Source organism: Scyliorhinus torazame, chromosome 4 (genome assembly GCF_047496885.1).
Source record: "Scyliorhinus torazame isolate Kashiwa2021f chromosome 4, sScyTor2.1, whole genome shotgun sequence".
NCBI lineage: Eukaryota > Metazoa > Chordata > Chondrichthyes > Carcharhiniformes > Scyliorhinidae > Scyliorhinus > Scyliorhinus torazame.
Genome location: NC_092710.1, coordinates 80635401 through 80652029, shown reverse-complemented (window position 1 = coordinate 80652029; position 16629 = coordinate 80635401). Strand labels below are relative to the sequence as shown.

Sequence of the window (16629 nt, the reverse complement as noted above, 5' to 3'; positions counted from 1 at the left end):
CACTGTTCTAAGCTGATTAAAACCACGGTTTACTTCTCCTCATGTCTTTGAGTGAATTGATGGTTGCATCACATCACTCTCGACTTGGAAGGGGAGCGTCTTGTCGACCGCGTGCATCATGGCCTTGGCAATGTCGGCCTTGATACGGTTGAAGGCCTGGTGAGCCTCGGCCGTCAGTGGGAAAGTGGTGGATTGAATGAGTGGGTGGGCCTTGTCCGCATAGTTTGGGACCCACTGGGCGTAATACGAAAATAACCCCAGGCATCGTTTGAGGGCCTTGGGGCAGTGGGGGAGGGGGGAGATCCATGAGGGGGCACATGCGATCGGGGTCGGGCCCTAGAACTCCCGTTCTGAACCACATAGCCGAGGATGGCTAATCGGTTCGTGCTGAACACATACTTCTCCTTGTTGTAGGTGAGGTTGAGGAGTGTGGCGGTGTGGAGAAATTTGGAAAGGTTAGCGTCGTGGGCCTGCTGGTCGTGGCCTCAGATGGTGACATTGTCCAGGTACGGGAAAGTGGCCCGCAGCCCGTACCGGTCAACAATTCGGTCCATCTCCCGTTGGAAGACCGAGACCCCGTTGGTGACGCCGAAGGGAACCCTAAGGAAAAGGTAAAGGCGGCCGTCTGCTTAAACGCAGTGTATATGTGGTCCGCCTTACGGATGGGGAGCTGGTGGTAGGCAGATTTCAGGTCCATTGTCGAGAAGACCCGGTACTGTGCAATCTGATTGACCATATCAGATATGCGTGGGAGGGGGTACGCATCGAGCTACCGATTGATGGTCTGACTGTACTCAACGACCATCCTGTTTTTCTCCCCGGTTTTCACCACTAACACTTGGGCTCTCCAGGGGCTGTTGCTGGCCTCGATGATACCTTACCGCAGCAGCCACTGGACCTCAGCCCTGATGAAGGTCCTGTCCTGGGCGCTGTACCGTCTGCTCCTGGTGGCGACGGGTTTGCAATCCGGGGTGAGGTTTGCAAACAGGGAAGGTGAGTCGACCTTAAGGGTCATGAGGCCGCATACAGTAACGGGTGTAGGGGCCTGCCAAATTTCAGGGTTAGGCTCTGGAGGTTGCACTGGAAGTCCAGGCCGAGTAGCAAGGCAGCGCAGAGGTTGGGGAGGACGTAGAGCCGGAAGCCGCTGAACTCTACGCACTGGATGGTGAGGGTGGCGATGCAGTACCCTCGGATCGCCACGGAGTGGGATCCGGAGGCCAGGGAGATTCTTTGGTTAGCGAGGTGTACCGCGAGGGAGCAGCGCCTTACCGTATCGGGGTGGATGAAGCTCTCAGTGCTCCCGGAGTCCAGAAGGCGGGATATCTCGTGCCCGTCGACATTCACCTTTGTCGAAGCGGTCCCGAGGTTGTGCGGTCGAGACTGGTCGTCGGCAGTTGCAGGCGATGAGCGGCCCGATGAGGTGCCCGACGGGCAGAGGTCCTGAGGCGGGTAAGATGGCGGCGCTCTCAGGCCGCACGAGTCCTGGGGCAGGTAAGATGGCGGTGCCAATTGGTTCTGAGGCAAGCAAGATGGCGGCGCCCACTGGCCGCACGTGGGGGGTACCGGGACAATAGTGCCGATTAAGCAGGCCTGGCACACTGCAGCGAAATGTCCCTTCTTGTCACAGGCCTTGCAGAGCGCGCTCCGCTCCGGGCAGCGCTGACGGTGGTGTTTTGTCTGTCCGCAGAAGTAGCACTTGGGTCCCCTGGGGTTGGGTGGCTGACGCGCGGCACAGGCGTGGGGTTGGCTGAGGGCGGTAGCTGATGGGGTCGACGATGGGGTGTTCGCTGGCGGGGTCCACGATGCACGGGGGGGGTGGGCCGTGCGGTCGGGGGCACAAGCCTGTACGTTGCGTGATGCGACCGTGAACGAGAGCGCTAGTTTCTTGGTCGCTGCGAGGTCAAGCGTGGCCCATTCTAAGAGGCGCTGGCGGATGTAGGCCGACCCTATGCCCGTAACGAACGCGTCTCTCATGAGCAGGTTCGAATGTTCAGTGGCCGAAACGGCCTGGCAGCCACAGTCTCTCACCAGGGCGAGCAGGGCACGCCAGAAATCTTCCACAGACTCACTGGGAAGTTGGTGCCGCGTGGATAGGAGGTGCCTGGCGTAGATCTTGTTGGTCTGCTGAGCGTAATTCTCCTTCAGTAGCACCATGGCCTCTGTGTAGGTAGGCGCGTCTTGGACAAGGGTAAAAACGTTGGAGCTCAGCAGCGGGTACAGAATCTGGAGCTTCTGTGCTTCTGAGATTGGCTCTGGCGCAGACCCGATGTAAGCTTCAAAGCAAGCTAGCCAATGTTGGAAGTTCTTTTTGGCGTTGTCTGCTTGAGGATGCAGCTGCAGGCGATCCGGCTTGATGCGGAGATCCATCTCTGAAACTATGTGTAATAAATTGATGCACTATCAATTACGAGACGAGAGTAGAATGTAATCGAGGCTTTATTACACAGAGATGTGTGGCCTCCGACAGCAGCTTACGAAATGGCTGCAGCTCGGTGAGCACACACATTTATACTCCGCCTCCTGGGCGGAGCCGGCAGGCAGGGATCTACCCCCGTACCTGTAGTACAGGGGCCTTCCTATAATACCCATATATACAATATAATACAACAGTGGTGACTATCACAGGGGGGTGAGAGAAAAAAACAGAGAGAGAGAGAGACAGAGAGAGAGAGAGATACACAGAGAAACAGAGAGAGAGAGACAGAGAGAGAGACAGAGAGAGAGTGAGAGACACAGAGAAACAGAGAGAGAGAGAGACAGAGAGAAACTGGGCTGAGAGGTGGCAAATGGAGTTTAATGTAGAGAAGTGTGAGGTGATTCACTTTGGAAGGAATAACAGGAATGCAGAATATTTGGCGAATGGTAAAGTTCTTGGAAGTGTGGATGAGCAGAGGGATCTAGGTGTCCATGTACATAGATCCCTGAAAGTTGCCACCCAGGTTGATAGGGTTGTGAAGAAGGCCTATGGAGTGTTGGCCTTTATTGGTAGAGGGATTGAGTTCCGGAGTCAGGAGGTCATGTTGCAGCTGTCCAGAACTCTGGTACGGCCGCATTTGGAGTATTGCGTACAGTTCTGGTCACCGCATTATAGGAAGGACGTGGAGGCTTTGGAGTGGGTGCAGAGGAGATTTACCAGGATGTTGCCTGGTATGGAGGGAAAATCTTATGAGGAAAGGCTGATGGACTTGAGGTTGTTTTCGTTGGAGAGAAGAAGGTTATGAGGATACTTAATAGAGGCATACAAAATGATCAGGGGGTTAGATAGGGTGGACTGTGAGAGCCTTCTCCCGCGGATAGAAATGGCTGGCACGAGGGGACATAACTTTAAACTGAGGGGTAATAGTTATAGGACAGAGGTCAGAGGTAGGTTCTTTACGTGAAGAGTAGTGAGGCCGTGGAATGCCCTACCTGGTGCAGTAGTGAACTCGCCAACATTGAGGGCATTTAAAAGTTTATTGGATAAACATATGGATGATAATGGCATAGTGTAGGTTAGATGGCTTTTGTTTCGGTGCAACATCGTGGGCCGAAGGGCCTGCACTGCGCTGTATCGTTCTATGTTCTATGAAACAGAGAGAGAGAGAGATACAGAGAGACAGAGACAAAGAGACAGAGAGAGAGACACACACAGAGAGAGATAGACAGAGAGAGAGAGACAGAGAGAGAGAGAGGGAGACAGAGAGAGAGGGAGACAAAGAGAGAGACAGAGGGAGAGAGAGAGAAAGAGCTAGAAGGATGGAGACAGAAAGAGAGAGGGGAAAAGAGAGTAGAATGGCTGACTGAGATATTGCGCGGGATTCTCGTTTCCTGAGACTTCGGGCAGAATTCTCCGCTGTAGGGATGCCCCGTTTTGCCGGAAGCCCGGCGGTTTCCCGACGGCGTGAGGCTGCCCCACAATGGGAAACTCCATTGACCAGCCGTCGAAACGGAGCACCCCGCCGGCGGAGTGAAACAGAAATCTGGTGCGGCGGGACGGAAAAACCCGCCCTGAGTGTTGACGCCGACGCAGAATCTGTGGACTTTCACGACAGAAACACCGGCGCCACATCTGGCCCGAATCCGCTACGGCGAAGGGGCTAGCACCGCGCCTCTTCTGGCCCAAATCCGCTACCGCGAAGGGGCTAGCACCGGTGCCACATCTGGCCTGATTCCACTACTGCGAAGGGGCTAGCACCGGTGCCACATCTGGCCTGATTCCACTACGGCGAAGGGGCTAGCACCGGCGCCACATCTGGCCCAAATCCGCTACGGCGAAGGGGCTAGCACCGGCGCCACATCTGGCCTGATTCCACTACTGCGAATGGGCTAGCACCGGCGCCACATCTGGCCTGATTCCACTGCTGCGAAGGGGCTAGCACCAGCGCCACATCTGGCCCGATTCCACTACCGCGAAGGGTCTAGCACCGGCAGCACATCTGGACCAAATCCGCTACCGCGAAGGGGCTAGCACCGGTGCCACATCTGGCCTGATTCCACTACTGCGAAGGGTCTAGCACCGGCGCCACATCTGGCCGAAATCCGCTACCGCGAAGGGGCTAGCACCGGTGCCACATCTGGCCTGATTCCACTACTGCGAAGGGGCTAGCACCGCGCCTCTTCTGGCCCAAATCCGCTACCGCGAAGGGGCTAGCACCGGCGCCACATCTGGCCTGATTCCACTACTGCGAAGGGGCTAGCACCGGTGCCACATCTGGCCTGATTCCACTACGGCGAAGGGGCTAGCACCGGCGCCACATCTGGCCCAAATCCGCTACCGCGAAGGGGCTAGCACCGGCGCCACATCTGGCCTGATTCCACTACTGCGAAGGGGCTAGCACCGGCACCACATCTGGCCTGATTCCACTGCTGCGAAGGGGCTAGCACCGGCGCCACATCTGGCCCGATTCCACTACCGTGAAGGGTCTAGCACCGGCAGCACATCTGGCCCAAATCCGCTACCGCGAAGGGGCTAGCACCGGTGCCACATCTGGCCTGATTCCACTACTGCGAAGGGTCTAGCACCGGCGCCACATCTGGCCGAAATCTGCTACCGCGAAGGGGCTAGCACCGGTGCCACATCTGGCCTGATTCCACTACTGCGAAGGGGCTAGTCCCGCGCCTCTTCTGGCCCAAGTCCGCTACCGCGAAGGGGCTAGCACCGGCGCCACATCTGGCCTGATTCCACTACTGCGAAGGGGCTAGCACAGGTGCCACATCTGGCCTGATTCCACTACGGCGAAGGGGCTAGCACCGGCGCCACATCTGGCCCAAATCCGCTACCGCGAAGGGGCTAGCACCGGCGCCACATCTGGCCTGATTCCACTACTGCGAAGGGGCTAGCACCGGCACCACATCAGGCCTGATTCCACTGCTGCAAAGGGGCTAGCACCGGCGCCACATCTGGCCTGATTCCACTACCGCGAAGGGTCTAGCACCGGCAGCACATCTGGCCCAAATCCGCTACCGCGAAGGGGCTAGCACCGGCACCACATCAGGCCTGATTCCACTGCTGCAAAGGGGCTAGCACCGGTGCCGCGTCTGGCCTGATTCCACTACTGCGGAGGGTCTAGCACCGGTGCCACATCTGGCCGAAATCCGCTACCGCAAAGGGGCTAGCACCGGTGCCCCATCTGGCCCGAATCCGCTACAGCGAAGGGGCTAGCACCGGCGCCACATCTGGCCCGTTTCCACTACCACGAAGGGTCTAGCACCAGCACCACATCTGGCCCGATTCCGGTACTGCGAAGGCGCTAGCAGCGGCAGCACATCTGGCCCAATTATGCGACTGCGAAGGGTCTAGCACGGCATAACATCTGGCCCGATTCCACTACCACGAAGGGGCTAGCAGCGGCAGCACATCTGGCCCAATTCTGCTACTGCGAAGGGGCTAGCACCGGCACCACATCTGGCCTGATTCCGCTACTGCGAAGGGGCTAGCACCGGCACCACATCTGGCCCGATCCGCTACTGCGAAGGGGCTAGCACCGGCACCACATCTGGCCCGATTCCGCTACTGTGAAGGGGCTAGCACCGGCACCACATCTGGCCCGATTCCGCTGCCGTGAAAGGACTAGCACCGGCACCACATCTGGCCCGATTCCGCTACCGTGAAGGGGCTAGCACCGGCGCCACATCTGGCCCGATTCCACTACCATGAAGGGGCTAGCACCGGCACCACATCTGGCCCAATTCCACTACCGTGAAGGGGCTAGCACCGGCACCACATCTGGCCCGATTCCGCTACCGCAAAGGGGCTAGCAGCGGCACCACATCTGGCCCGATTCCGCTGCTGCGAAGGGGCTAGCACCGGCACCATATCTGGCCCAATTCCACTACCACGAAGGGGCTAGCACTGGCACCACATCTGGCCCGATTCCGCTACTGCGAAGGGTCTAGCATGGCACCACATCTGGCCCGATTCCATTACTGCGAAGGGGCTAGCACCAGCACCACATCTGGCCCGATTCCACTACCACGAAGGGTCTAGCATGGCACCACATCTGGCCCGATTCCATTACTGCGAAGGGGCTAGCACCGGCACCACATCTGGCCTGATTCCACTGCTGCGAAGGGGCTAGCACCGGCGCCACATCTGGCCCGATTCCACTACCGCGAAGGGTCTAGCACCGGCAGCACATCTGGACCAAATCCGCTACTGCGAAGGGGCTAGCACCGGTGCCACATCTGGCCTGATTCCACTACTGCGAAGGGTCTAGCACCGGCGCCACATCTGGCCGAAATCCGCTACCGCGAAGGAGCTAGCACCGGTGCCACATCTGGCCTGATTCCACGACTGCGAAGGGGCTAGCACCGCACCTCTTCTGGCCCAAATCCGCTACCGCGAAGGGGCTAGCACCGGTGCCACATCTGGCCTGATTCCACTACTGCGAAGGGGCTAGCACCGGTTCCACATCTGGCCTGATTCCACTACGGCGAATGGGCTAGCACCGGCGCCACATCTGGCCCAAATCCGCTACCGCGAAGGGGCTAGCACCGGCGCCACATCTGGCCTGATTCCACTACTGCGAAGGGGCTAGCACCGGCACCACATCTGGCCTGATTCCACTGCTGCGAAGGGGCTAGCACCGGCGCCACATCTGGCCCGATTCCACTACCGCGAAGGGGCTAGCACCGGCACCACATCTGGCCCGATTCCGCTACCGCAAAGGGGCTAGCAGCGGCACCACATCTGGCCCGATTCCGCTGCTGCGAAGGGGCTAGCACTGGCACCACATCTGGCCCAATTCCACTACCACGAAGGGGCTAGCACCGGCACCACATCTGGCCCGATTCCGCTACTGCGAAGGGTCTAGCATGGCACCACATCTGGCCCGATTCCATTACTGCGAAGGGGCTAGCACCGGCACCACATCTGGCCCGATTCCACTACCACGAAGGGTCTAGCATGGCACCACATCTGGCCCGATTCCATTACTGCGAAGGGGCTAGCACCGGCACCACATCTGGCCCGATTCCACTACCATGAAGGGTCTAGCACCGGCACCACATCTGGCCCGATTCCACTACTGCGAAGGGGCTAGCACCGGCACCACATCTGGCCCGATTCCACTACTGCGAAGGGGCTAGCACCGGCACCACATCTGGCCCGATTCCACTACTGCGAAGGGGCTAGCACCGGCACCACACCTGGCCCGATTCCATTACTGCGAAGGGGCTAGCACCGGCACCACATCTGGCCTGATTCCAGTACCACGAAGGGTCTAGCACCGGCACCACATCTGGCCCGATTCCACTACTGCGAAGGGGCTAGCACTGGCACCACATCTGGCCCGATTCCACTACTGCGAAGGGGCTAGCACCGGCACCACATCTGGCCTGATTCCACTGCTGCGAAGGGGCTAGCACCGGCGCCACATCTGGCCCGATTCCACTACCGCGAAGGGTCTAGCACCGGCAGCACATCTGGCCCAAATCCGCTACCGCGAAGGGGCTAGCACCGGTGCCACATCTGGCCTGATTCCACTACTGCGAAGGGTCTAGCACCGGCGCCACATCTGGCCGAAATCTGCTACCGTGAAGGGGCTAGCACCGGTGCCACATCTGGCCTGATTCCACTACTGCGAAGGGGCTAGCCCCGCGCCTCTTCTGGCCCAAATCCGCTACCGCGAAGGGGCTAGCACCGGCGCCACATCTGGCCTGATTCCACTACTGCGAAGGGGCTAGCACAGGTGCCACATCTGGCCTGATTCCACTACGGCGAAGGGGCTAGCACCGGCGCCACATCTGGCCCAAATCCGCTACCGCGAAGTGGCTAGCACCGGCGCCACATCTGGCCTGATTCCACTACTGCGAAGGGGCTAGCACCGGCACCACATCAGGCCTGATTCCACTGCTGCAAAGGGGCTAGCACCGGCGCCACATCTGGCCCGATTCCATAACCGCGAAGGGTCTAGCACCGGCAGCACATCTGGCCCAAATCCGCTACCGCGAAGGGGCTAGCACCGGTGCCACATCTGGCCTGATTCCACTACTGCGAAGGGTCTAGCACCGGTGCCACATCTGGCCTGATTCCACTACTGCGAAGGGGCTAGCACCGGCGCCACATCTGGCCCAAATCCGCTACCGCGAAGGGGCTAGCACCGGTGCTACATCTGGCCCGAATCCGCTACCGCGAAGGGGCTAGCACCGGCGCCACATCTGGCCCGATTCCACTACCACGAAAGGTCTAGCACCGGCACCACATCTGGCCCGATTCCGGTACTGCGAAGGGACTAGCACCGGCACCACATCTGGCCCGATTCCACTACCACGAAGGGGCTAGCAGCGGCAGCACATCTGGCCCAATTATGCAACTGCGAAGGGTCTAGCACGGCATAACATCTGGCCCGATTCCACTACCACGAAGGGGCTAGCAGCGGCAGCACATCTGGCCCAATTCTGCTACTGCGAAGGGGCTAGCACCGGCACCACATCTGGCCTGATTCCGCTACTGCGAAGGGGCTAGCACCGGCACCAAATCTGGCCCGATTCCGCTACTGCGAAGGGGCTAGCACCGGCACCACATCTGGCCCGATTCCGCTATTGCGAAGGGGCTAGCACCGGCACCACATCTGGCCCGATTCCGCTGCCGTGAAAGGGTTAACACCGGCACCACATCTGGCCCGATTCCGCTACCGTGAAGGGGCTAGCACCGGCATCACATCTGGCCCGATTCCACTACCATGAAGGGGCTAGCACCGGCACAACATCTGGCCCAATTCCACTACCGTGAAGGGGCTAGCACCGGCACCACATCTGGCCCGATTCCGCTACCGCAAAGGGGCTAGCAGCGGCACCACATCTGGCCCGATTCCGCTGCTGCGAAGGGGCTAGCACTGGCACCACATCTGGCCCAATTCCACTACCACGAAGGGGCTAGCACCGGCACCACATCTGGCCCGATTCCGCTACTGCGAAGGGTCTAGCATGGCACCACATCTGGCCCGATTCCATTACTGCGAAGGGGCTAGCACCGGCACCACATCTGGCCCGATTCCACTACCACGAAGGGTCTAGCATGGCACCACATCTGGCCCGATTCCATTACTGCGAAGGGGCTAGCACCGGCACCACATCTGGCCCGATTCCACTACCATGAAGGGTCTAGCACCGGCACCACATCTGGCCCGATTCCACTACTGCGAAGGGGCTAGCACCGGCACCACATCTGGCCCGATTCCACTACTGCGAAGGGGCTAGCACCGGCACCACATCTGGCCCGATTCCACTACTGCGAAGGGGCTAGCACCGGCACCACACCTGGCCCGATTCCATTACTGCGAAGGGGCTAGCACCGGCACCACATCTGGCCCGATTCCAGTACCACGAAGGGTCTAGCACCGGCACCACATCTGGCCCGATTCCACTACTGCGAAGGGGCTAGCACTGGCACCACATCTGGCCCGATTCCACTACTGCGAAGGGGCTAGCACCGGCACCACATCTGGCCCGATTCCACTACTGCGAAGGGGCTAGCACCGGCACCACATCTGGCCCGATTCCACTACTGCGAAGGGGCTAGCACCGGAGCCCCATCTGGCCCGATTTCGCTACCGCGAAGGGGCTAGCACCGGCGCCGCATCTGGCCTGATTCCACTACTGCGAAGGGTCTAGCATGGCACCACATCTGGCCCGATTCCACTACTGCGAAGGGGCTAGCACCGGCGCCGCATCTGGCCTGATTCCACTACCGCAAAGGGGCTAGCACCGGCGCCGCATCTGGCCTGATTCCACTACCACGAAGGGTCTAGCACGGCACCACATCTGGCCCGATTCCATTACTGCGAAGGGGCTAGCACCGGCACCACATCTGGTCCGATTCCACTACCACGAAGGGTCTAGCACCGGCACCACATCTGGCCCGATTCCACTACCACGAAGGGTCTAGCACGGCACCACATCTGGCCCGATTCCATTACTGCGAAGGGGCTAGCACCGGCACCACATCTGGCCCGATTCCACTACCACGAAGGGTCTAGCACCGGCACCACATCTGGCCTGATTGCACTACTGTGAAGGGGCTAGCACCGGAGCCCCATCTGGCCCGATTTCGCTACCGCGAAGGGGCTAGCAGCGGCGCCGCATCTGGCCTGATTCCGCTACTGCGAAGGGTCTAGCACGGTGCCACATCTGGCCCGATTCCACTACCGCGAAGGGGCTAGCACCGGCACCACATCGGGCCCGATTCCACTACCACAAAGGGGCTAGCACCGGCGCCGCATCTGGCCTGATTCCACTATCGCAAAGGGGCTAGCACCGGCACCACATCTGGCCCGATGCCGCTACCGTGAAGGGTCTAGCACGGCACCACATCTGGCCCGATTCCACTACTGCAAAGGGGCTAGCGCCGGCACCACATCTGGCCCGATTCCACTACTGCGAAGGGGCTAGCGCGGTGCCACATCTGGCCCGATTCCACTACTGCGAAGGGGCTAGCACGGTGCCACATCTGGCCCGATTCCACTACTGCGAAGGGGCTAGCACCGGCACCACATCTGGCCCGATTCCGCTATCGCGAAGGGGCTAGCACCGGCAGCACATCTGGCCCGATTCCACTACCGCGAAGGGTCTAGCAACGGCACCACATCTGGCCTGATTCCACTACCGCGAAGGGGCTAGCACCGGCGCCACATCTGGCCTGATTGCACTACCGCGAAGGGGCTAGCACCGGCACCACATCTGGCCTGATTCCACTACCGCGAAGGGGCTAGCACCGGCACCACACCTGGCCCGATGCCGCTACCGTGAAGGGTCTAGCACGTCACCACATCTGGCCCGATTCCACTACTGCGAAGGAGCTAGCACCGGCACCACATCTGGCCCGATTCCACTACCGCGAAGGGTCTAGCACCGGCACACATCTGGCCTGATTCCACTACCGTGAAGGGGCTAGCACCGGCACCACATCTGGCCCGATTCCACTACCGCGAAGGGTCTAGCACCGGCACACATCTGGCCTGATTCCACTACCCCGAAGGGTCTAGCACCGGCACACATCTGGCCCGATTCCACTACCCCGAAGGGTCTAGCACCGGCACACATCTGGCCTGATTCCACTACCCCGAAGGGTCTAGCACCGGCACACATCTGGCCCGATTCCACTACCCCGAAGGGTCTAGCACCGGCACCACATCTGGCCCGATTCCACTACCCCGAAGGGTCTAGCACCGGCACACATCTGGCCTGATTCCACTATCGCAAAGGGGCTAGCACCGGCGCCGCATCTGGCCCGATTCCACTTTCGCGAAGGGTCTAGCACCGGCAGCACATCTGGCCCGATTCCACTACCGCGAAGGGTCTAGCACCGGCGCCGCATCTGGCCTGATTCCACTATCGCGAAGGGGCTAGCACCGGCAGCACATCTGGCCTGATTCCACTACCGTGAAGGGTCTAGCACCGGCGCCGCATCTGGCCTGATTCCACTATCGCGAAGGGGCTAGCACCGGCACCATATCTGGCCCGATTCCACTACCGCAAAGCGTCTAGCACGGCAGCACATCTTGCCCGATTCCACTACCGCAAAGGGGCTAGCACCGGGGCCACATCTGGCCTGATTCCGCTACCGCGAAGGGTTTAGCACGGCCGTGCAGCCTGACCCTCCCCCCCTGTCTCCCCTCCCCCCTCCCCCTAGCCCAGGCAGCCCCCCCCGCCCCCACACAGGCCAGCCTGATCAGTGTCTGGCCCAGCAGCCCACGGTCGCACCTCTCAATGTCCTGCCCCCTCTCTCTCTCCCTCAGCAGCCACCACTCCAGTTTCACGATTTTTAAAAGGACAAGTTAGCCGCGCATCAGGAACTCGGCCCATCGGAGGCGGAGAATACCGAGTCAGGCCCGCTAATGACATGCAAACGTGTTTCCTGTATGTGTGTTCCGGAACGCATTGACGCCACTGTCGAGGTGAATGAGAATCGCGATTTGGCGTCAAATCGCAGCCCGTCATGACTTCTGCATCGGAAGCACTTCTGCGTCCAATTACGTTTCGCGATTTCGCCATCAGCCAACGGAGAATCCCGACCATTTTCTTTTATTAAACTAAGAATGTGTTTAAGTCTCTCTCTCAGGGAGATATCTGTACACTGACTGGTGTCTCTCAGACTCTCTCTCAGGGAGATATCTGTACACTGACTGGTGTCTCTCAGACTCTCTCTCAGGGAGATATCTGTACACTGACTGGTGTCTCTCAGTCCCTCTCTCTCAGGGAGATATCTGTACACTGACTGGTGTCTCTTAGTCCAACTCTCTCAGGGAGATATCTGTACACTGACTGGTGTCTCTCAGTCCCTCTCTCACAGGGAGATATCTGTACACTGATTGGTGTCTCTCAGTCCCTCTCTCTCAGGGAGATATCTGTACACTGACTGGTGTCACTCAGTCCCTCTCTCTCAGCGAGATATCTGTACACTGACTGGTGTCTCCCAGTCCCTCTCTCTCAGGGATATTATCTGTACACTGACTGGTGTCACTCAGTCCAACTCTCTCAGGGAGATATCTGTACAGTGACTGGTGTCTCTCAGTCCCTCTCTCAGGGAGATATCTGTACACTGACTGGTGTCTCTCTCTCTCTCTCAGGGAGATATCTGTACACTGACTGGTGTCTCTCAGTCTCGCTCTCAGGGTGATATCTGTACACTGACTGGTGTCTCTCAGTCCCTCTCTCTCGGGGAGATATCTGTACACTGACTGGTGTCTCTCAGTCCCTCTCTTTCACAGATATATCTGTACACTGACTGGCGTCTCTCTCTCAGGGATATATCTGTACACTGACTGGTGTCTCTCTGTCCCTCTCTCAGGGAGATATCTGTACACTGACTGGTGTCTCTCAGTCCCTCTCTCTCAGGGAGATATCTGTACACTGACTGGTGTCTCTCCGTCTCTCTCTAAGGGATATATCTGTACACTGACTTGTGTCTCTCAGTCCCTCTCTCTCAGGGAGATATTTGTACTCTGACTGGTGTCTCTCAGTCCCTCTCTCTCTGGGAGATATCTGTACACTGACTGGTGTCTCTCTCTGTCCCTCTCTCCCTCAGGGAGATATCTGGACACTGACTGGTGTCTCTCAGTCTCTCTCTCAGGGAGATATCTGTACACTGACTGGTGTCTCTCAGTCCATCTCAGGGAGATATCTATACACTGACTGGTGTCTCTCAGTCCCTCTCTCTCAGGTAGATATCTGAAAACTGACTTACATCTCTCAGTCCTTCTCTCTCTCAGGGAGATATCTGTACACTGACTGGTATCTCTCAGTCTCTCTCTCAGGGAGATATCTGTACACTGACTGGTGTCTCTCAGTCTCTCTCAGGGAGATATCTGTACACTGACTGGTGTCTCTCTGTCCCTCTCTCTCAGGGAGATAACTGTACACTGACTGGTGTCTCTCAGTCCCTCTCTTTCACGGATATATCTGTACACTGACTGGCGTCTCTCTGTCTCTCTCTCTCAGGGATACATCTGTACACTGACTGGTGTCTCTCTGTCCCTCTCTCAGGGAGATATCTGTACACTGACTGGTGTCTCTCTGTCTCTCTCTCTTTCAGGGTGATATCTGTGCACTGACTGGTGTCTCTCAGTCCCTCTCTCTCAGGGAGATATCTGTACATTGACTGGTGTCTCTCAGTCTCTCTCTCTCAGGGAGATATCTGGATATATATGTGATACTCACCGAGGAAGTCAGGATTAATGATCAAACTGTTCCTGAGGAGTGGAATATAGTTGGGAGCTTCACACCCCTTGGCTCCTGGAATGGAGAAGTGGATATATCACAGCCCAAAATAGCACCTCCCCAATATCACATGCCAATATCACACCCCAATATCACCTTCCCCAATATCACACACTCGAATATCACACCCAATATTACACCACAATATCATCCTGCAATATCACACACCCCAATATCACACACCCCAACATCACACACCCCCAATATCACACACCCCCAATATCACACCATCCAATGTCAAACCCAATATCACACACCCCAATATCACACACCCAAATATCACACCATCCAATGTCAAACCCAATATCACACACCCCAATATCACACACCCCAATATCACACCATCCAATGTCAAACCCAATATCACACACCCCAATATCACACACCCCAATATCACACCATCCAATGTCAAACCCAATATCACACACCCCAATATCACACACCCCAATATCACACACCTCAAATATCACCCCCCCAAGATCACGATCCCCAATATCACCCCCCCAAAATCATGCTCCCAATATTACACCCCAATATCACACACCCCAATATCACCACTCCAATATCACCACCCCAATATCACATCCTCAATATTCCACCAATATCTCCACCCCAATATCAAAGCTTCCATATCACAACCCCAAAATCGCACTCCCATTATTGCACCCCAATCTCACACTCCACAATATCACACCTCACAATATCTCACCCTCAATATCACACCCCCATTATCATTACTTCTTCTTCCTCGGCGTTCATTCACTGATGAGTATGATTGTCCACCTAAGAAAGTCTGTGTTACTGACCATGAGTTCTGTGGGTTCTTGCATGGCTGATGTGTCCGATCCTAGACTTGCAAATTTGACCACACACTTGACAGGTCGTTTCCAGGAGATGGGATCGGTACTTGGACTCCAGATCACTGGTATTCCTTTCTCAGGCTCCTTTCCGGACCTCCTCTTGTCGTTGGATGTTCTCGAAGAACTGTGTACCTTTAATCAGGAGATTCCTCCAAGTAGGTCTCTTCTGAGCAAGGGTCTAACAGGCATTGACGTTGATGTTGTATTTCTTGAGGTAAGCCTTCAGGGTGTCTTTGAAGCGTTCCTTTGTCCTCCTTTTGTTTGGAAGCCTTCTTTGAGCTGGGCAATGATTTGCTTTGGCAGCCGGGACCCTGACATGCTGAGAACGTGGGCTGCCCAGCGGAGTTGGTTTTGGATGATCACGACCGTTGCCTCCTCGTCCTTGGCAAGTTGTGGACAGATGGTCATGAGGCGCTCGATGTTGCTGACAGGGAGCTCCGAGAGTCTGTGGACGCGTTTGTTCTTGATGGTGAAACCAATTCCATGCGTCCTGGACTGATCATCGGGGCTTGCTCTCCAGAGGAAGGTGTGACCACTGCCATCTTCCCTCAGCCGCCCTTTGCCTGATCTTCAGGTCTCTTGCAGGGCAGCGACGTCAATGTTGAAATGCCTAAATTCAGGGGCAAGAAGGGCAGTTCTCCGTTCCGCTCGATTGTTTTGCCCATTATCCACGAGGGTTTGAACATTCCGGGTCCGGAATTCAGGTTAGCTTTGATTTTCTGAGCTGAGGTAGATGAACCTGTTGGATGTGGTTATCCAACCAAGTTGGGGACGGAACAGACTATTTTTGGGGCACCTTTTCTAGCCCTTTCCCCACGGGGGGTGAGCAGAGTGGATCCTGATGAGGGTTGCCCAGTTTTGAAGAAATCTGCTCAAACGCTGTCCTGTTCCTATTTCAAGAGTGAGTCAAGCTCCACCGCCGAGGTGCAGGGGAGAAGCTAAAGGCCAGATCTCATGGTCCTGTCCCAGTCACCTCTTGCTGATCGCTGCATCTGTGTGTGGGTTGTGCTCGAGGTTGGTGCCTGGTGCGGCACATCTTTTTAAAATATTAATCTTTTTATTGGCATTTCCCATATTTATAAGCAGTTGTAAATATACACATCACATTTTTCTCACCCGCGCCAATTTCCTTTATTATACAGAGGCCTAGTTTGTCCTTTGTTTAACTGACCCTATGTGCCTTTCATTGCCCTCTGGATCGGTCTATGGTTCCTCCCCCTTCCCCGTTGTCCCCCCTCCCCCGGCTCCGGCTGTGCTTTCCTTTTATTTTCCGGACAGAATGGAAAACAAAAAGGGGTGGTAGCCCCCCACCCCCTCATCTCTCGTGGTTCCCCCTCCTTCCTCCACCCCCCCCCCCCCCCCCACCCCCTCCCCGGGTTGTGCAGTCTTATGGTACCTCATCTATCTTGGTGTTTAAAAAAAAATTCTCATTAGGTTACTCATCATTGTTGGCCTCGAACAGGTTTTGGAACAGCCGACAAGCTGCCCCCAAGTATCCAGGGAGCCTTCCTCCGACCCTCGGGTGGCGATCTTCTCCAGGTGGAGAAATTCCGGGAGGTCAGCGAGCCAGTCT

The 16629-nt window shown here is 57.2% G+C and overlaps 1 protein-coding gene across 2 annotated transcripts in view; it reads right to left on the bottom strand.

Moving 5' to 3' along the window:
* Positions 1-16629, bottom strand: part of LOC140411611 (uncharacterized protein CXorf65 homolog) — a 38760-nt gene that overhangs the window by 7632 nt on the left and 14499 nt on the right. For both annotated transcript variants that reach the window (XM_072500672.1, XM_072500671.1), the window contains exon 4: positions 14137-14211. In XM_072500672.1, the coding sequence (XP_072356773.1) occupies positions 14137-14211 (75 nt within the window). The remainder of the gene's footprint in view (positions 1-14136; positions 14212-16629) is intronic.